This window comes from Zootoca vivipara, chromosome 4 (assembly GCF_963506605.1).
Source record: "Zootoca vivipara chromosome 4, rZooViv1.1, whole genome shotgun sequence".
In the NCBI taxonomy this organism is placed as follows: Eukaryota; Metazoa; Chordata; class Lepidosauria; order Squamata; family Lacertidae; genus Zootoca; species Zootoca vivipara.
In genome coordinates, this window is record NC_083279.1 from 93,546,312 (window position 1) to 93,566,781 (window position 20,470).

Below are 20,470 nucleotides of genomic sequence, written 5' to 3' on the forward strand. Positions count from 1 at the left end.
AAATAAAAAAAATCCTTCAGTAGCACCTTAAAGACCAACTAAGTTTTAATTTTGGTATGAGCTTTCGTGTGCATGCACACTTCATCAGATACACTGAAACAGAAGAAACCAGACCCTTGTGTATATTCAGAGGGTGGGGGTGGGGGTGATGGGTGATGGGCTGATAGGAGTGGTAAACCTGTAGATGACTGTTAACGACTGCAATTGGTCTTGCGGGGGGGGGAGCAAGGGCTGAGGTGCTAAGGAAAGCTTGATCATGTATCATGAGATAAGAATCCAATGTCTCTGTTCATTACAGGTGGCTCCATGGTTTTAAGCTTGCTAATGAGTTGCATTTCAGCAACTTCTCTTTCCAGTCTGTTTCTGAAATTTTTCTGTAATAAAACAGATCTTGTATAGAACGTCCTGGGAGATTGAAGTGTTCTCCTGCTGGTTTCTCTGTCTTGTGGTTCCTGATGTCAGATTTATGTCCATTTATCCTTTGGCGTAGGGTTTGGCCTGTTTGTCCAATATAGAGAGCTGAAGGGCACTGTTGGCATTTGATGGCATACACAATGTTAGAAGATGAGCAATTAAATAGTCCTGAGATGGTATGGTAAGATATTGAATTGCACATTTGCCATCTTGGAGGGGTGGTGGCTGGTTTTGTTGTTCTTTCAGACTCTATGGAGTAAACACCTGTAAAAGTTTCTCTTCAAGGTAGAGGAAACAGCTCCAGGAGAAAAGGAGCCTTGGATGCAGACAAAGAAGTCTGTGTGTGAGGAAGAGCTATGTTTGTCAGCTCTGATTACATAGGACTGCCATAAGGTCGGATTTTTCCCAGGTATTACTGGGGTTTCAAAGGCAGAATTGACATGGGGGGGGATTTCCGAAAGGCGGTGCTTTGTCCTGGATGATCTTAGGGAAGTCAACCGAAAAATCAGGTTTTTTTGGAGTTTTTGAAAAAAAAAGAAGCTCAACTTTTGGGGTGTCCTGGTTTTTACTTTTTGAAACCCTAAATTGTAAGTTTATGTTATTTCTAAGAAGATGCTCAGCCTGTGCTGGATATGCACAAGATATGGAACTGTTTGAATGTATACCATTATTATTTTTTTGTTATGTTTAAAGAAAGTTCTGCAAGTAAACTTTTGAATTAAACCTTGACACACACACACACACACACACATTTCACTCAAGTTGCACTGTACAACACAAAATCAATCTGGCAAAAACAGCTGCACCGAGCCTTTTTCTCCCCCACATCTACCAAGCTGGAAAAAACAAAAAATAGTGTGTTAAGTTTACCACGCACCATTTCATCCCCCCCTTCTCCCTCCCACCTCGCTTCCCCCTTCAACCCTATATTAAATACAACATCGTTTTACACCCAACGCAGCTAAGAGACTCTATGACAGGCATCCCCAAACTGCGGCCCTCGAGATGTTTTGGCCTACAACTCCCATGATCCCTAGCTAATAGGACCAGCGGTCAGGGATGATGGGAATTGTAGTCCAAAACCTCTGGAGGGCCGAAATTTGGGGGTGCCTGCTCTATGATCTGGAGGGGGAAAGACATGGCACGTTCTTTTGTGATTCAAGAAAATCTTTAACCAAAATTATTTCAGCGGGAAAAAAGCATGCTTAAAATGCTTTTGAAGTGCTTAAAGCAGCTTTGCCGGGGGCGCCGTCCCCATTCCCACGTGGCATTCCCCACCCCCAAAAAACTCTGCTCCCAATGAAAAGGAAAGCAGGCGCTCTGAGCTCCTGGAACTACAGCTCCCGTCATGCATTGCGCAGGAGAGGGAGAGATAGGGAACTCTTTGCGGAAGTGCCCCTAGGTCTCTATCTCCGATGGGCTGAGCTTTTGCAAACCTGCAGCCTCCATCGGTTGCGAGGAAGGTGGGGATCAGGGGAAGACGGGGGTGCGCATTGCATGCGTTTGCTGCATGCTTTGCAGCCGATTGGTTTGCGCGTGCATTGGGGAGAATTGGAAGCAAAGCTGGGGAGAGGAGCGGAGGAGGTGAGTTTGGGGAGGGGAAGCCTGGGAAACGGCAAGGGGTGGGATCCAGGGTTGTGCAAAGGGGGCTGGGGCAACTCTGAGTGGGCGAAAGGGCTGTAACTCAGTGGGGCAGCTGCCATGCGTGCAGAAGGCCCCCCGTGCAATCCCCAGCAACCCCGAGCAGAGCTGGGAAAGTCTCCTTGCCTGAAACTCCAGAGAAGGCTGCCAGCCAGTGCAGGCTCTACTGAGATTGAGGGGGGGGGCAATGGCCAGGCTCTGCCTAAGACATTTTGCAAAGGGCCGCATGCAGCTCAGCACCAGAGCACCTGCTTTGCATGCAGAAGGCCCCGGGTGCAATAGCCAGGTAGGGTGGCTGGGGGCGCCTGGAGAGCGGCTGCCAGCCAGTGCAGGCTCTACTGAGATTGAGGGGGGGGCAATGGCCAGGCTCTGCCTAAGGCATTTTGCAAAGGGCCGCACGCAGCTCAGCACCAGAGCACCTGCTTTGCATGCAGAAGGTCCCGGGTGCAATAGCCAGGTAGGGTGGCTGGGGGCAAACCCAGGCTGAAAGCCTGGAGAGCGGCTGCCAGTCAGTGCAGGCACGACTGAGATAGGTGGGCCAATGGTCTGGCTTTGTATAAGGTAGTTTCCCAGGCCTCCTAAAGAGCATTTTGGGGAGAGAGGGGTTGGGAATTACAGTAATGGATTTGAAAGCCTGCAGCGGGAAATCTGGAGCGGTCAGTGGTGGGAAACAGGGATTTCCAACGCTGTCAATTTTGATTCATGTTATTATGCAGCTGCCTTGTTTTATTCTTCCTGGATGCCCCATGATCATATTCTACAGTAGTTGTCTTCTATATTATAAATCAAGCACTGCTAGGAGTTGTTTCATTTTGTTTTCCAATGCATTTCTTTTATTATTATTATTATTATTATTATTATTATTATTATTATTATTATTATTATTTCCCCCATCTGAATGGGTTCCTCCAGTCACTCTGGGCAGCTTCCAACAATTTTTTAAAAAATCAAACATTAAAAAACTTCCCAATGGATTTCCTTCTGAAATGTGGCCCAGAGGGGAAAAAAAGTTTGAGATCCACTGTTCTAGAATAATGATGTTGGACTGCCCCCATCACCCCCAACCATCAGGGCCAGTGGTCAGCGGTGATGGGAGTCAGGGGACCAGCGATACCTGGAGGGGGGCCACACAGACTCTTCCCCCTCTCTGGTTTTTATGCTGCTCTCCTAGGAACATAGGAATCTTCGCCTCGCGCTGAGGTAGACTTGTTGGCCTATCTAGCTCCATAATGCTTGCACAAACTGGCAGCAGCTCTCGCAAGGTTTCCGGCGGGGTTCTCTCCCCGCTCTGCCCGGAGATGCCCTTGAGGGCTGGAGCCGGGACCCTCTCCCTGCATGCAAAGCATGTGCCCTGCCCCTGAGCGATCGCCATTTTATTTCTATCGTAAATGCAAGGGGGGTCTCATCGTACGCGGGTTTCCCTTGTGGGTTGCAGCTGTACGTGCATTTGCCAAAATATAAATAAATGCAGAGGGCGGGTGGGAAGCAGCAGGAGAGGAGAAAAACAAGGAAAAACAAGTGGCCAGCAGTTCCACTGGCCATTGAGAAAGCGTTTGGCTGTGGTTGGAGAGTCGGTGGAGTGAGAAAGTTGCAGAGAGTTTTGAAGGATGTTGGCGTAATGAGAAGAGGCCAGAGAGAGCTGTGGAGGAAGATGGGATTCGCTGGGGGCTTTCGCGATATTATCTCTCTAATTTTTTAATTTAAAATACTCATTTTGCATCCTTAAAATATCAATGACTTCCCTTCTTCTCTTTCCACAGTTCACTTTACATATCATAAATCCCTGTAGTTACAAAAACTATACCATTCACTGTTCTATTATTGCATCTATCAAAACTTGTTTACACTGTTGAATTTGTCTCAATGCCGCCAGCATATTCAGCTCTACAAAACAAATTTCCATTTACTGTATTCAATAAACTTTTTCCAGTCTTCTTTAAACATGTCCTTCGTGTTCTCTTATTCTATATGTTAAGTCTGCAAGCTGCGCATATTCTGTCAATGTAAGTTGCCGTTCTTCTTTGAATCATAGAATCATAGAGTTGGAAGAGACCACAAGGGCCATCCAGTCCAACCCCCTGCCAAGCAGGAAACACCATCAAAGCATTCCTGACAGGTGGCTGTCAAGCCTCCGCTTAAAGACCTCCAAAGAAGGAGACTCCACCACACTCCTTGGTAGCAAATTCCACTGCCGAACAGCTCTTACTGTCAGGAAGTTCTTCCTAATGTTTAGGTGGAATCTTCTTTCTTGTAGTTTGAATCCATTGCTCCGTATCCGCTTCTCTGGAGCAGCAGAAAACAATCTTTCTCCCTCCTCCATATGACATCCTTTCATATATTTGAACATGGCTATCATATCACCCCTTAACCTTCTCTTCTCCAGGCTAAACATACCCAGCTCCCTAAGCTGTTCCTCATAAGGCATCGTTTCCAGGCCTTTGACCATTTTGGTTGCCCTCTTCTGGACACGTTCCAGCTTGTCAGTATCCTTCTCGAACTGTGGTGCCCAGAACTGGAGTTCAAGAAGGATACTGACAAGCTGGAACGTGTTTGGTTGGGACCTCGCTCGTTTTCCATTTTGGGGGCTAACAGTAGTGCCATACATAAATAACCTTATTTGACGCCTGGGAATTTCAGTCTGAATTATCCCCAACAGAAGGGACTCTGGGATTTTTGGGAAAGTACTTTTAAACGTTTTTCTCAATTTGCGATATTCTAGGGGGTGTTTTGGCTTTAAGCAATTTTGCTTATAAGCGCAATAATCAGGCATGTACTCCAGGATATAAATGCAACATTCAGGGTAGCTCACAGCATTCATGTGTGTGTGTGTGTGTGTGTGTGTAAACAATTGCAAGAGGCAGGAGTTAAAATCACAAAAATCACTTTATTAAGGTCTTTATGAATTAAAGGGTTTTTGGTTCTTTTTTTATTATATGCTTTATTGATTCAAAACTTTATGACAAAAAATGTACAGTAGATGTTATAGACAAAATAAAACACAAACCATTATTCATACTTGCTTTGTATATCCATTTGTAATTAAATTTTGCGAGACTTCCGATCTTCCCCTTGTGTTCCCAAATTGAATTCCCTAAATAGGCGCTTAAACTTTACATTCTCGGTATTATTTAACTTACTATCCATTTTATTTGATAAACTTACCCTATTTGCACACCGAAGCTCAGTCAATACCTGCCAAAGGATTGATCTTTTGACAATGTTCTTTTGCATAGACACTATACACCGATATGTCCCACTCTCTGATAAATTTTCCATCTGTAATGTCTTGCTGGTAATCTCGCCAGGGTCTTTGGTTCTTAATAGCTATTACGTTCACAATAGGCAGAGTTCCTAGCTGAGTTCATCGCAGTGTTTGATCATATCAGAAGACCTTTTCCCTCTCTGCAAAACTGAGTCACCAAAGGGGTTTTGGGGCCTTTCGGGTTTTGATTTCTTTTGTTTCTTTGCAGGGTTGCAAGCGGTTGGAAGAAGGAGTTGAGCGAGGATGTTTGGGGCGCGTTGCACGAACCTGGTTCTTCGCCGCTGTTCCTCTGCTCCCTGCCCCAGGCATGCGGCAAGACCCAAACTGCTCCGAGTTCGGGAAGCGCTGGAAGTCCGACAGCCAGCAGGGCAGGACATTAAAGTCCAGGTGGGTATTGCAAGCAAGAGAGAGGGGTAGTTAAGACCGTCTTAAGCAAATCCAGCGCCATGGCGCAAAGGTTCCACTGCCGCCCCCTCCCTTTCCCGAAGCTGCTCTCTCTCTCGCCCTGGCTCAGGGTCCCCAGCGCCACCAGCCCAGGCACCCACCCTGTGGAACGCCCTCCCACCAGAGGTCAAAGAGAACAATGATTACCAGACCTTTAGAAGGTATCTTAAGGCAGCCCTGTTTAGGGAAGCTTTTAATGTTTGATGGATTTCTGTATTTTAATGTTTTGTTGGAAGCTGCCCAGAATGGCTGGGGGGAACCTGGCCAGATGGGCGGGGTATAAATAAAAAATTATTATTATTATTCCCACCGCCCCTCACCTGCTGTGCGGGGTCCCGCTGCCAGGTAACGCCGCCGACCCCTCTCCGCCCCGGCTCCCGACACCTCCCTGGTCCTGGAGGCCGCGTGGCCCAGCGGCCACCATCCGCACCGGAGGAAACAAGCGTGAGTGGTGAATTCCAGCTCCTGCAGTGAGCCGCTTGTTCTCTGGCCAGCTGGCCAGCCCACCGCTGCCTCCGCCTGCGCTCTCTCACTGCACTCCCAGCGGCCCGAGGAGCAGGAAGCGGTTGCCACGCCGCCGCCTGTGCCCCAGGAGTGGTGGTAGTGGGGCGGCGGGCACCAGTGGCGTGGAGGAGGCCCCACGGGAGCCGCTCCCGCCACCGCCTCTCCCGCAGGCAACAGCAGCTCGGCGGGCAGTGGCTGAGGGGATTCCCGCGGCCGAAGGAGAGGAGGAGGAGGAGGCGGAGCCCATAGGGCTTAGTGGCTCGTTGCACCCCGTCAATGCTGGGGCGCCCCAAGAGGCCGGCGCCCTGGCGCAACGAGCCACTAGCCCCTATGGGATGGACGCCTCTGGGGGTAGTAGGGAGACTTGTTTTGTATCTTGCCACAAGTTTACCCTGTCCTTCCTCTGAGGAGTTCAGGACTATGTGGATTTACGTATAAGCTGAACAAGCTATAGCTTAGGGCCCCACTCTCTTGGGGGCCCCACAAAAATTTAAAGGGAAAAGAACCTGGCTGTACATTTCCAAAATATAAGATAAAAAACAAATAGAATAAAACCTACATACAGCAACAGTGTTTTGTGTTGTGTAAGCTCCTGTGATGTAAGTCATGGGCCCCGTTTGCTAGCCTGCTCCCTAAAATATCACTGGTTTGCTCCTTTCTATATATAGGGTGCCTACGTTCTGCATGGATGGGTTGCATGGCAACATGGGCAAATGGCTTGAGATACCTATTAGGTCCATAAATTACCGTATAGCATATATTCAACACCAAAAACAGTGACAATTTGTTGTTGACAAAGGACAGCTGGACTAATAATAATAATAATAATTTTTTTATTTATATCCCGCCCTCCCCGGCCAGGGCTGCACTCAGGGTGGCTAACACCATAATATAAATTACAATTAAACATAATAGAAAACAACAACAAACAAACAGTTAATTAAAATACGGCTTAAAATGCAGCCTCATTTTAGTAGTAGCCCATAAAAGAAGCACCCTCGTGGCCGCCGTTGCGTACAAAAAGATTTTCCTTATATCCTTCGGGGGTGTCAATGCCTGTAATCCCCAGAAAGAATGCTTCTGGATTTTTCGGGAAATTTGCCTTTCACATTATTTTTCGTTCTGAGTGTATAGGCCATTCCAGAACCCTTTGACCTTCCTGTTTCACCATATATGAAACAAGGTGCCTCCTGTTTCAAGATTTTTGTACATCTTGGAGAGTTCCTCTTTCTTCTCTGCTTCCAGGGTTGGGTCCGTTCCGTCCGCTCCCAGAAAGGCGTCCTGTTTCTGCACATGAATGACGGCTCCTCGTTGGAGAACCTGCAGGTGGTCGCTGACCCAGGATTGGGACCCAGGTTGGCAGAAATTGCTGAATTGGGGCCCGTCGCCCATGAATGCGGCCAATTGGCAACTGAGAATGGGCAGTGGCTGCTTCAGGTTGTAAGCGGGGGTGTCGTATTTTTAGCGGGTGTCATTCTAGAGTGAATATTTTGAATCATTTCTTTTATCTAACTGACAGGTGGGAAATCAGAAGTCCTTTATTTTCTCTCGCTTTTCTATTTTTTATCCCTTTGGTGTCGTCGTCCCCCCCATTTTTTCCATTTTTATTTAAAACTTGAAGGAATAACAATATTTCAAATATTTTAATGTATTTAATCTTGTTCTTAAGGTGGCGCTGTGGGTTAAACCACTGAGCCTAGGGCTTGCTGATCAGAAGGTCGGCGGTTCGAATCCCTGCGACGGGGTGAGCTCCTGTTGCTCGGTCCCAGCTCCTGCCAACCTAGCAGTTCGAAAGCACGTCAAAATGCAAGTAGATAAATAGGAACCGCTACAGCGGGAAGGTAAACGGCGTTTCCATGTGCTGCTCTGGTTTGTCAGAAGTGGCTTTGTCATGCTGGCCACATGACCTGGAAGCTGTACGCCGGCTCCCTCGGCCAATAATGCGAGATGAGCGCGCAACCCCAGAGTCAGTCACAACTGGACCTAATGGTAAGAGGTCCCTTTTACCTTTAAGTTGTATTTTGTATCTAGTTGTTTTGTATCTAGTGTTAGCTGCCCTGAGCCTGGCCTTGGCTGGGGAGGGTGGGGTATAAATAAAATTTAATAATAATAATAATCATGCAATTAATATTGACTCCCATTCCCCTCCTTCCATGGTGCATTTTTTTACATTCTTTTCCGCTACATATTCTGATTTCTCCGCAAACCTTAAAGGTAAAGGGACCCCTGACCATTAGGTCCAGTCGTGGACAACTCTGGGGTCGCGGCGCTCATCTTGCTTTATTGGACGAGGGAGCCAGTGTTTGTCTGCAGACAGTTTTTCCGGGTCATGTGGCCAGCAGGACTAAGCCACTTCTGGCAAACCAGAGCAGCACACAGAAACACCATTTACCTTCCCACCGGAGTAGTACCTATTTATCTACTTGCACTTTGACGTGCTTTCGAACTGCTAGGTGGGCAGGAGCTGGGACCGAGCAACGGGAGCTCACCCCGTCACGGGGATTCGAACCGCCGACCTTCTGATCGGCAAGCCCAAGAGGCTCTGTGGTTTAGACCACAGCGCCACCCGCGTCCCTAAACCATATACCTTAGGTTTGCCATACAGTCATACCTCGGTTTAAGTACACTTCGGTTTGAGTACTTTCAGTTTAAGTACTCCGCAGACCCATCTGGAATGGATTAATCCACCTTCCATTACTTTCAATGGGAAAGTTCGCTTCAGGTTAAGTACAGACTTCAGGAACCAATTGTGTACTTAAACCGAGGTACCACTGTATTTCAAAAAGTAAAAACCAGGACACCCTGAAAGTTGTTGAACTTTTTTATTTATCTATCTATCTGTCATATATATATATATATATATATATATATATATGGTGGGTGGGTGTGATATACATATATATATATATATATATATATATATATATATATATATATATATATGGAATGCCCTCCCATCAGATGTCAAGGAAATAAACAACTATCTAACTTTTAGAAGACCTCTGAAGGCAGCCCTGTTTAGGGAAGCTTTTAATGTTTGAAGTTTTATTCTGTTTTTAATGTTCTGGGGAAACCCAGCCAGATGGCGGGGTAGAAATAATAATAATAATAATAATAATAATAATAATAATAATAATAATAATAATAATATTTACTGCTTAATTTATTCTGTTACTGTTAACTTCTTGATATGTTTATAATGTCTCTAAATATTCCATAAAACATTTCCAATCCTCCTTGAATAATTTTTTTCTCCTGATCTCTTGTTCTATTTGTCTGTCTTGCCATTTCTATATATTCTATTAGCTTTCTTTGCCATTCTTCCATCGTTAATTCTGTATCTTTCCGCCACTTCTGAGCATAAACCAGTCGTGCTGCTGTAATGAGAGTTATGATCCCTGGGTACGTTTGCATCCGTTATACCTGAAAGAAAAGCGTCTGGGGTTTTGACGAACATCTATTCAAACATTTTTTTTTCAACTCGTTATATATCATTTCCCAGAAGTTTTTAACCTTTTTGCATGCCCGCCACATATGATAAAAGGTGCCTTCTTTTCCTTTATATTTCCAACAGCTATCAGTTTCGGTTTTATACATCTTAGCTAATTTACTTGGTGTTAAATGCCACGTATATAACATTTTCATAAAAATTTACTTCAGTGTGTAACATGCAGTAAATTTTAAATCTTTTCCCTATAGTTTCTCCCAGGTTCATTGGGTATTTTCTTTTCTCTTTCTCTCTTTGCTTTTGTTTTTATTTAGATTAGTTTCTCTTATTTTATCGCGTTATGAAAAAGCTTCAATAAAATCCCTTTTTTTTTCTTAAAAAGAAGTAAGTCTGCATGGTATGAAAGTGGCCTGAGTGTCGTAAATTCGCATTATGATCAGTTGATTGCCTTCCCTCAGCGAGCTGACGTTCGGAAGTTCTGTCGAAGTCCAAGGGAAACTGATACAAAGTCCTCATAAACGGCAAAATGTTGAGTTGGCTGCAGAGAACATTTGCGTGGTGGGACCTTGTGATGTCCAGGTAAGTATAATTTTTATTAATTTCACTATTTTACAATTTAAAATATTCATTTTTACATCCTTAAAATACCAATGACTTCCCTTCTTTTCTTTCCGTGGTTCATTTTACATAGAAATCCCTGCATATTTTACAAAAAAACGATACAATTCAGCATTCCATTATTACATCCACCGTAACTTATTTTCACTGTTGAATTTATCTTAACGCTGGCAGCCTTTTCCAGCTGTACACGGTTATTCCCATATCTTCAATAAACGTTTCCCAATCTTCTCTAAACGTATGTTCTTCTTGTTCTCTTATTCTATATGTTAAGTCCGCAATCTGCGCTTATTCCATCAGTTTAAGTTACATAAATAACCTTTTTTGACACCTGGGAATTTCAGTCTGAATTATCCCCAACAGAAAGGAATCTGGGTTTTTTGGGGGAAGGTACTTTTAAACATTTTTTTTCAATTCATTATGAATCATTTCCCAATACTCTTTTACCCGTTCACAAGTCCACCACATATGAAATCTGCAGCAAAAAGGTTTTTCCCAACTGCAAGATATGCCTGGTTTATAAATTTATGCTTTTTCGTCGTCTTAGGAAACTCAAGTTGCAACCCGATGTCTGTTTCCCTGGGAGTCAACCTCATTAAACACAGCAGGACTTATTTTGGAGAGAATTTTTACAGGATTACGGCTGCTAAGCCATATTTTAAACCAGGCACCCCCAAACTTTGGCCCTCCAGATGTTTTGGACTACAATTCCCATCTTCCCTGACCACTGGTCCTGTTAGCTAGGGATCATGGGAGTTGTAGGCCAAAACATCTGGAGGGCCGCAGTTTGGGGGTGCCTGTTTTAAACTATACAGGTGTTATCTTTGGTTTTCCCAGGGTATATTATTTAAAATGGTTGTGGCTCAGGCGTACAGCGTCTGAGTGACCTCCCAGCCTGCTGGTCAGTGTGCTGAAAGAGCTGGTCGGAATAAGTTCAAATTAAGGGTGAATAAACATGACCTTGCTGAGTTTTATGGCTCGGAAATTATTTCTCCTTTTTTGGTGAATATTTCCTTTGCATTGTTCATTTCAGAGTGTTCTATCCCACCTTTCAAGACATAGCTTTCTCTAGGCAGCTCACAACAAATATAAAACAGTTTTCAAATACCAAACATCCATATCTAAACTATTAAAAACTTAACACAACAGCACCAATGAGACCAGCAAACCAATACAGGAATGATAGAATCATAATTTAAAAAATATATTTAAAACAGGAGGATCTTTAATTGAAAATCCAGTCCATCTTCTCTCTAAACAGGCCCTGAGTGCGATTCTTTCCTCTTGTGTCATGTTGATTTTTTTGCTTCTTAGATGGGATAATGATTCTGGTCTCAAATAATGATTCTTACTCAGAAATAGTTGATAACTATTGTTGGATCTTTAGATGAAGATTGATATCAGTTAAATAAAAAAATTCCTTCAGTAGCACCTTAAAGACCAACTAAGTTTTTATTTTGGTATGAGCTTTCGTGTGCATGCACACTTCTTCAGATACCAGGTATCTGAAGAAGTGTGCATGCACACGAAAGCTCATACCAAAATAAAAACTTAGTTGGTCTTTAAGGTGCTACTGAAGGAATTTTTTTATTTTACTTCGATCCAGACCAACACGGCTACCTACCTGATATCAGTTAAGTCAGTGGTTCCCAACAGGTAGTCCGCGGACCCCCAGGGGTCCGCGAGCTATGCCAGAGGGGTCCGCAAGATGCTATTAGAATAAAAAATATATTAAATATATTTCGTATGATAACAGATTTTTTGTTTTGGCCGCTTCCTGCATGAGCAGAGTCTAGCTCAGAGTCTTTTTTGCAAAGAGGCAGCGCGCGCATTCTACTAACGCTCACCTCCCCAAGATGCTTTGCGCGCGTCGGCTTCATTTGTGCGCTACTGCGCAGGTACCCTGTCTTCTCCATTCCCCTCCCTCCTCCCTGGCGCGCGCTGCCTCTTTGCAAAACAGTAGTGTTTGTAAACAAAGCAAGCATTTTCTTCCATGTGTTTCATGAAAAACAAATATAGGAATTGGCTCGACATGCGGTCGGATTGCAGAGTGAAAGTTTCAAGTTTGGAACCTAATATTTCAGAAATAATGGACTCAAAGGACAGATTTAACTCATCTCATTAAAAACTGAAAATTAAAACTAACTGTATACTGATGGAGTACTCTGTTGTAACTGTAAAAAACGTATAAATATAAAATATAAAAAGACTCTTAATTTGGCTCTCACTTTTTAATTTTAGGATTAGGAATTAATGGGGGTCCTTGTCACAATAGCGGCTTGATGAGGGGTCCTCGAGAAAATTTTGTTGGGAACCCCTGAGTTAAGTTATTGTAAGTTATTTGCGAAGGGAGCTTATAACTATGGAAGTAAATTCAATCAAATTTTTACGGCAGAATTCCCAGCTGCCTAGAAATAAATGTTTTCGGAAAGTTGAACGTTGAGCTTCTTTTTTCCCCTTTTCCTTGTTAATCACTCACTTTTTTCCCCTTTTCCTTGTCCATGCCGCCTTTTCTACTAGGGAATGCAAGTGTGTCGTAAAGTTGAGCTTACTCTGACATCACTTCCTTGCTTCCCCCATCCAGGCATTCCCACTGAAGTACAAAACGCATCACCCACTGGATTACCTCAGGCAGTTCCCTCACGTCCGATGCAAAACCAATTCCTTGGGCGCCCTCCTGAGACTCCGCAGCGAAGCCACGGCTGCAATTCACTCCTTTTTCAAGGTACCCCGTGTGGGGTGTGATACATAAGTAGCAGTCAAGTGCAACATTCCTTGTTTTCCTAGAGTGGACATGCAAGGGGATGTTTGGACCAGCCAGTCGAAAACTTCCTGTTTCCTCCTGGGCTGGGACATACTTCTTGCATCTGACTAGAGGTGGGTGTGGCCTTACCTGCCCAGGTAACAAAAGGGCAAGGCACGCAGCACACTTCCTTCTTTCCGATGCTCTCTCTCTGACCTCCTCCATCATTGGACCAGGAGCCATTTAGCTAGAGATGCTCTAGGGACTATCTCCATATGCGATAGTTCCACATGTATATACTCTAACTAAGGCTGCCTTCAGGGATCCATCTGTGAACTGAATGTGTGAGTAAACTTCTTTTATATGCTGTATTTTTCCATGTATTGGACGAGGTTTTTTGACACAAAAACCATGTCAAAAAACGGGCCGTCCAATACACAGATAGTGGCATGGGGGGGGGGTAGATGCCGCTGCGCACAGAGAGCAATCTGGGGGCACTGGCTGGTGGTGCGCAGCTTCCCCCGATGCCGCTGCACACAGGAAGCACTTCCTGTATCGTTTCCCGCACACAGTGGCATGGGGGAAGGTGCCCTCCAGCCAACCGGCTGGCTGGCTGGAGCGCAACTTCCCTCAATGCTGCTGTACGAGGGAAACACTCCCTGCCTGCATGCAGGAAATTATCTAGGGACTGTTTCCTGCCCGCAGCTGCGTGGGAGGAGAGGCTCAACAACTTTGGGCCATCTCCCCTCATTTTTTAAAAATTGAGTCCCCCAAAATAGGGGGGGTTTCTTATGCACGGGGGCATCTAATAGACAGAAAAGTACAGTACTTTACACAAGATTGTGGCGTGTTCATTCTTTTAAGAGGGATACAGTGGTACCTTGGGTTACGGACGCTTCAAGTTTAGGGAAGCTTTTAATGTTTAATAGATTATTGTATTTTAATATTCTGTTGTAAGCCACCCTGGGGAAACCCAGCCAGATGGGCGGGGTATAAATAACAAATTATTATTATTATTATTATTATTATTCAGGTTACAGACGCCGCTAACCCAGAAATAGTACCTTGGGTTAAGAACTTCGCTTCAGGATGAGAACAGAAATCATGCTCCGGCAGCTGGAGGCCCCATTTGCTAAAGTGGTCCCTCAGGTTACGAACAGTTTCAGGTTAAGAACAGACCTTCAGAATGAATTAAGTTCTTAACCCGAGGTACTACTGTATAAGGGAAATTAGCAGGAATCTAATATTGAGAGGCTTACACGAGCCTGCAACAAGCTAGCCGCTGTGCGTTTAAAAGGGGAATGTAAATCTCTGCTAAGTTATAGAACTTGCTAGTGCAAGTTAGGAAGGATATCAATAAACATTATATCCTCTCTTGCCTCCCTGAACAATCCCACACCCCAGAACTTAGCGGAATCCTTGGCCAAATAATTCTCACTAGCAGGGATGGCTTTCAAACAGGGCTTGGATCAATCCATGACCGATAACAGCTACAAGTCACGATGGCTGCCACCAAGGTTCAGAAGCTGTGGGCCTCTGAATTGTTGCAAAATAGTTCTCAAACTTTTCTCGGGGGCTCTGCCCCCTTGGTTCCGTAAACTGGTCCCCCCAGTGCCTCCCTAACTCTATAAAAAGTGTTATTCAGAATCACAGTTTGTACGATCCATTAAGGGAGATGAGAACGCAACAAAATGCAAAGCAGCGGCCATTAATGGCGTGTTTATTCGCAATACAATCAAAACTATTTACAGTGGTACCTCGGTTTTCAAGCATAGTCGGTTAAGGAAGACCGTTCAGCTTCTGAAATGTTCGAAAACTGAGGCTGCCTGCAATTTCGGTTGAGAAAATTTGAAAACACGCAGAAGTCGTTCGACTTCCGAGGCACATTCAAAAACAGAAGCAATTACTTCCAGGTTTTCAGTATTCAAAAACTGAAACGTTCGGCTTCCGAAACGCTTAAAAACTGAGGTAACCACGGTAGTTTTAAGCTTTAATTCAACAAAACTGATGGAACTTGATCCAGCGATACCAGTTTTTCAAAGTCTGGTTGTTGTTTACGTTTTCCCTGCCATACTGTTTTGTCTTGGATGTGAAGTCTTCGGTTGTAAAGATTGTACATAAAATGAATAAAAATGTGTTACCGAGATGTATTATTTCCCCCCAGTAATCTTCTTTCTTCTTCTTTGGCGATCACTCGTAGCCGGGTAAGATTGTCTTCCATAAACATAGTCTTAACCAGGCATCCCCAAACTGCGGCCCTCCAGATGTTTTGGCCTACAACTCCCATGATCCCTAGCTAAGAGGACCAGTAGTCGGGGATGATGGGAATTGTAGTCCAAAACACCTGGAGGGCCGAAATTTGGGGGTGCCTGCTCTTAACAGTGAGTCCGTAAGTGACTGTGGAGGCCAGTTCTGGATCCACACGTCCTTCCACAGTGGGGGCATTGGTTTTCGGGGGGGAGTTGATCATGGTGTGGATTTGCCAAGCGTGCCTTCCTCTTAACATGTTTCTCCCTTTTGTCCTGAGTTCGAGTGTCTTCAAAGCCCATGACACCTTTGGTAAAGGCTGTTCTCCAACTGGAGCACTCGCAGGCCAGTGTTTCCCAATTGTCAGTGTTTATACTATATACAGGTATATATTTAGATTTGCCTTGAGAGAGTCTTTAAACCATTTTTCTTGACTCCCAGCATTACGCTTTCCATTTTTAAGTTTGGAATAGAGTCTTTGGAAGAGGATCATCAGGCATCCGCCCAACATGACCAGTCCAATGAAGTTGATGTTGAAGAATCATCGCTTCAACACGGGTGATCTCTGCTTCTTCCAGTACACTGGCATTAGTTCGCCTGTCTTCCCAAGTGATGTGTAAAAAAAATTGGAGACTGTATGCAGTCTCTTACCACTGGGTGGCAGTATTTGTGTGTTTATTACTCCAGATGGATTATTACATTTTCTTTATTTAGTTTCCAAAAGTTTGCATACTTTACCATCAACAATACCTTTTGTTTATCCATTGACTTCCCATCTCCCCTTCCATTGACTGGACTTAACCATCCAGGGGTCCTTTACCTTCTTACCTTTACCCAGGTTCAATCCCTGTCATCTCAGTGCCAAAAAACCTATAGATTCACTTCCAGTCAGTGTAGTATTAAGGTGTCATGGACTTTGAAGACACTCGAACTCAGAACAAAAGGGAGAAACGTGCTAAGAGGAAGGCACGCTCACCGTGATCAACTCCCACCCGGAAACCTGTGCTCCCAACTGTGGAAGGACGTGTGGATCCAGAATTGGCCTCCACACTCACTCACGGACTCACTGCTAAAAACCCTAGAATCATAGAATCGTAGAGTTGGAAGAGACCACAAGGGCCATCCAGTCCAACCCCCTGCCAAGCAGGAAACACCATCAAAGCATTCTTGTCATATGCCTGTCAAGCCTCTGCTTAAAGACCTCCAAAGAAGGAGACTCCACCACACTCCTTGGTAGCAAATTCCACTGTCGAACAGCTCTTACTGTCAGGAAGTTCTTCCTGATGTTTAAGTGGAATCTTCTTTCTTGTAGTTTGAATCCATTGCTCCATGTCCGCTTCTCTGGAGCAGCAGAAAACAACCTTTCACCCTCCTCTATATGGCATCCTTTTATATATTTGAACATGGCTATCATATCACCCCTTAACCTTCTCTTCTCCAGGCTAAACATACCCAGCTCCCTAAGCCGTTCCTCATAAGGCATCGTTTCCAGGCCTTTGACCATTTTGGTTGCCCTCCTCTGGACACGTTCCAGCTTGTCAGTATCCTTCTTGAACTGTGGTGCCCAGAACTGGACACAGTACTCCAGGTGAGGTCTGACCAGAGCAGAATACAGTGGTACTATTACTTCTCTTTATCTAGATGCTATACTCCTATTGATGCAGCCCAGAATTGCATTGGCTTTTTTAGCTGCTGCATCACACTGTTGACTCATGTCAAGTTTGTGGTCTACCAAGACTCCTAGATCCTTTTCACATGCACTGCTCTCAAGCCAGGTGTCTCCCATCCTGTATTTGTGCCTTTCATTTTTTTTTTTGCCCAAGTGTAGTACCTTACATTTCTCCTTGTTAAAATTCATCTTGTTTGCTTTTGGAAGACAATATTACTTCCAAAACCCTCTTTTGGAAGACAATATTACTTGGCTAGGAGGGATCAACAAAGAAGAAGAGGAGGGTCTAATGGCCTTGACTCTGTACAGTCATACCTCGGTTTAAGTACGCTTCGGTTTGAGTGCTTTCCGTTTAAGTACTCCGCGGACCTGTCTGGAACGGATTAATCCACTTTCCATTACTTTCAATGGGAAAGTTCGCTTCAGGTTAAGTACGCTTCAGATTAAGTATGGACTTCCGGGAACCAATTGTGTTTGTAAACTGAGGTACCACTGTATAAGGTTTTCCCAGGCCTCCTAGAGATCTCTGCAGGCAGATTCTGTGCTTGTGTGGCGAAATATCCTTGTATTGTAGAGCTGGAAGGCCTATACAAAAAATATTTTTTCTTTAAGCACAATTTCTCTAAATGCCTGAGGCTGGGGATGGTAATCAAAGCATTCAAAATGTCTCCAGTGCAAAAAAGAATTCAAAGTGAACTTTTTAAAAAAATCAAAGCCAAATGCAGATGGGGGGTGGGTGGGCCCTGATTTGCAAGGAGTGACCAGAGAGAGGGGGGGGCATGTTTGTGTTTCTTTGTAAGACCCAAGGGAGACATAGAAGTGGACTTCCTCTGGGAAGTTATTCCAGAGTCCTGGCAATGCTGCTTTTGAAGTCCAGCCTCTCTCCACTGATGGGTCTTGTCTCCCTTGGCACACAAAAGAAGTCCTGCTGGATCAGGCCAAGGTTCCACCTCGTCCGGCATCCTGTTTTTAATAATAGCCGGCAGGATGATTCTGGGAAGCCTGAGGGCATTTGGCTACAAACCATGGTGGCTAAATGGAGCCTCCAGCTTTAATGGCAGTCTACCTCTGAATCGCTGTCTATTCATGGCAAACAATGGGGGAGAACATAAGGGCCATGATGAACGAGACCAAGGACCTCCCTAGTCTCGCATCCTGTTGCCTGCTTATTCCCCAAGTATCCTGTTTGAAAGTGGTTAGTTTGCAAGTGTGCGTTTGGATAATCTGAGCCTCTCCGCCCTCTTTAAATTACATTTCTCTTCCACCCTTCATCCGAGGAGCTCAAGGGGACATACATGGTTCTTTCCCCCTCCTCATTAAATCCCCACCGCAAGCCTGCGAGGTAGGTTAGGTGGAGAGTGAGTGGCTTGCCCAAGTTCACCCAGTTAAGCTTCATGGCTGAGTGGGGATTTGAACCCAGGTCCCAACACTCTAACCACTATGCCACATTCAAACTTTTATCTGGGCAGACTCTCAAGTCGTGCATCAGTAACTTGTAACTTTTCTAGTTTCAGGTAGGTAGCCATGTTGGTCTGCGGTAGTCGAAACAAAATAATAAAAAAATTCCTTCCTGTAGCACCTCAGAGTCCAACTAAGTTTGTCATTGGTATGAGAAGAAGTTGCATGCACATGAAAGCTCATACCAATGACAAACTTAGTTGGTCTCTAAGGTGCTACTGGAAGGAATTTTTTTATTTTGTAATTTTTCCTCCTTCTCAAATCACTTTTTTTTTTAGGATAACGGATACTTGCATGTTCACACGCCAATAATTACTTCAAACGACTGTGAAGGAGCCGGGGAAATCTTTCAAGTAGAGGTAAGGCCCTTGGTAGTTAAGCAATAAATAAGCCAGGATCAGTGAGTTGGAAGGGACCCCAAGGGTCATCTAGTCCAACCCCCTGCAATTCAAGGATCTCAACTAAAGCATCCCTGACAGATGGCCGCCCAACCTCTTTGGGGACTGACTTTTTCTTCTTGGTTTCTTTTGTTTTGCCTGAGGAGCCACATTCTCTCTTGGTACAGGATCCCAAAACCCCATCTGACTTGTTCCACGTGCAGAAGTTTCCCTCGTTTTTGGTTTAGCCTTTGTGCAAGTAGCCTTTGTGTGTGTTTCCCGCCAGCAATAGTGTCACACGGCAAACTGGTTTTGAAACCTAGGGAAGCGTCAACCAGGGTGGATTTGATTTAAATCACTAGTCAGTAAGGCTTGATTTAAATCATAGTTTTCTACATAAAGACTAATTCTTGCTGGTATAACTTTAATATGCAAGTAGATGAAGATTTTTAGAATAACAACTTTTCATATTAGTTTTTTACCCCCCGTTTAATAGGTTAATCATTCATATTCGGACAACTTTACTGTTGTACTTAGGAAGGAGAAAAATAATCATTACCTTAATAATAACAATTTAAATAGATTTATTCAACTGAAACAATAACATTACAGCATATGTTATTTGCTTAAACAAACATCCATGTTTGTTAACTAATTTGGCTAAACAAAAACAAAATATATATTTTTAAACAAACTTAAGACTGTCAGCCCAGCCTACACATGAAAAACTTAAATACTGTCCACTCCAAACAATCAGAAAAATATTGTTTCTATTCTATTCACTGAACTTCTTGAAACTTAGCACTGAAGGGGTTGTTTCTGTATTCATAGGTTTGTAGAACAATAGGATTAAGGTCTTTTTCTCAACTCTGTTCATGTTATAACATTTTTGCTGTGAAGAAGAGGCATGTGATCTCTGTTGAGTAAAATTCAGTTTTGAGAACTGCAAAAGTAAACCAAGCATCTGTGATAATATCTTGTAGGCAGAGAAACTGCCCAATAATCTTACAAAAACCTCTGGAAGAGCATGATATTGTGAATGGATTAATGGAATTTATTTACCTAAAAAATTAAACATATACAACCTTATTCTACATAATTAAAAAAACTAATATTTATTTCATGATGGAATAACCTTTGGATGGTAATATATTTTCCTCAAAAAGCATTTTATTTAAAAAAAAAATCTGATTTGAATAAAAAAATTCGATTTAAATCAAAAAAATCCTTTTTTAAAAAAAAAAATATCATTGATTTTTATCCACCCTGGCGTCAACATAGTTCGAAGAGCATCGCGGTGTGACACATCACACTGAACGTCTCCTCCGAAATCCCTCCAGAGGCACCTTTGCAGGTATCCCGTGGGGTGAGCGAAGGGGGGGGCAGTGATCCCTGCCTCTGGGTCCCTTTTGCAGGAGGAGGAGCAAAATTCCTGCCAAAAAAAAAAAAAGCTTACTAGCAAATGAAACCTTTTTTGTTTGCCCCTAAAGCCAAATGCGTCCTTAGAGCTTAAAGGAGGGAACCAGGAAGGCTGACATCAAAGCGAATCATTGTTATATCACTTAGAGGGAAGCACAAAACAGGTATTGACTATGGGGTTCTGTATGCCTGGAGTTAGTCCCCAAAGCCTCCCCTGCTCCAGGCT

The 20,470-nt window shown here is 44.0% G+C and overlaps 1 protein-coding gene across 4 annotated transcripts in view; it reads left to right on the forward strand.

Annotated features, from left to right (window-relative positions):
- The first annotated feature begins 1,796 nt into the window (after positions 1-1,796).
- Positions 1,797-20,470, forward strand: part of NARS2 (asparaginyl-tRNA synthetase 2, mitochondrial) — a 46,371-nt gene continuing 27,697 nt past the window's right edge. Inside the window, exons 1-6 of one of the 4 annotated variants that reach the window (XM_060273911.1) lie at positions 1,836-1,877; positions 5,526-5,704; positions 7,511-7,620; positions 10,172-10,292; positions 12,916-13,056; positions 18,727-18,807. In XM_060273911.1, coding sequence (XP_060129894.1) covers positions 5,561-5,704; positions 7,511-7,620; positions 10,172-10,292; positions 12,916-13,056; positions 18,727-18,807 — 597 coding nt within the window. In that variant the 5' untranslated portion in view covers positions 1,836-1,877; positions 5,526-5,560. Of the gene's footprint in view, positions 1,999-5,525; positions 5,705-7,510; positions 7,621-10,171; positions 10,293-12,915; positions 13,057-18,726; positions 18,808-20,470 lie in introns of all 4 variants that reach the window. The other 3 variants (XM_060273910.1, XM_060273909.1, XM_060273912.1) reach the window with 3 other exon arrangements.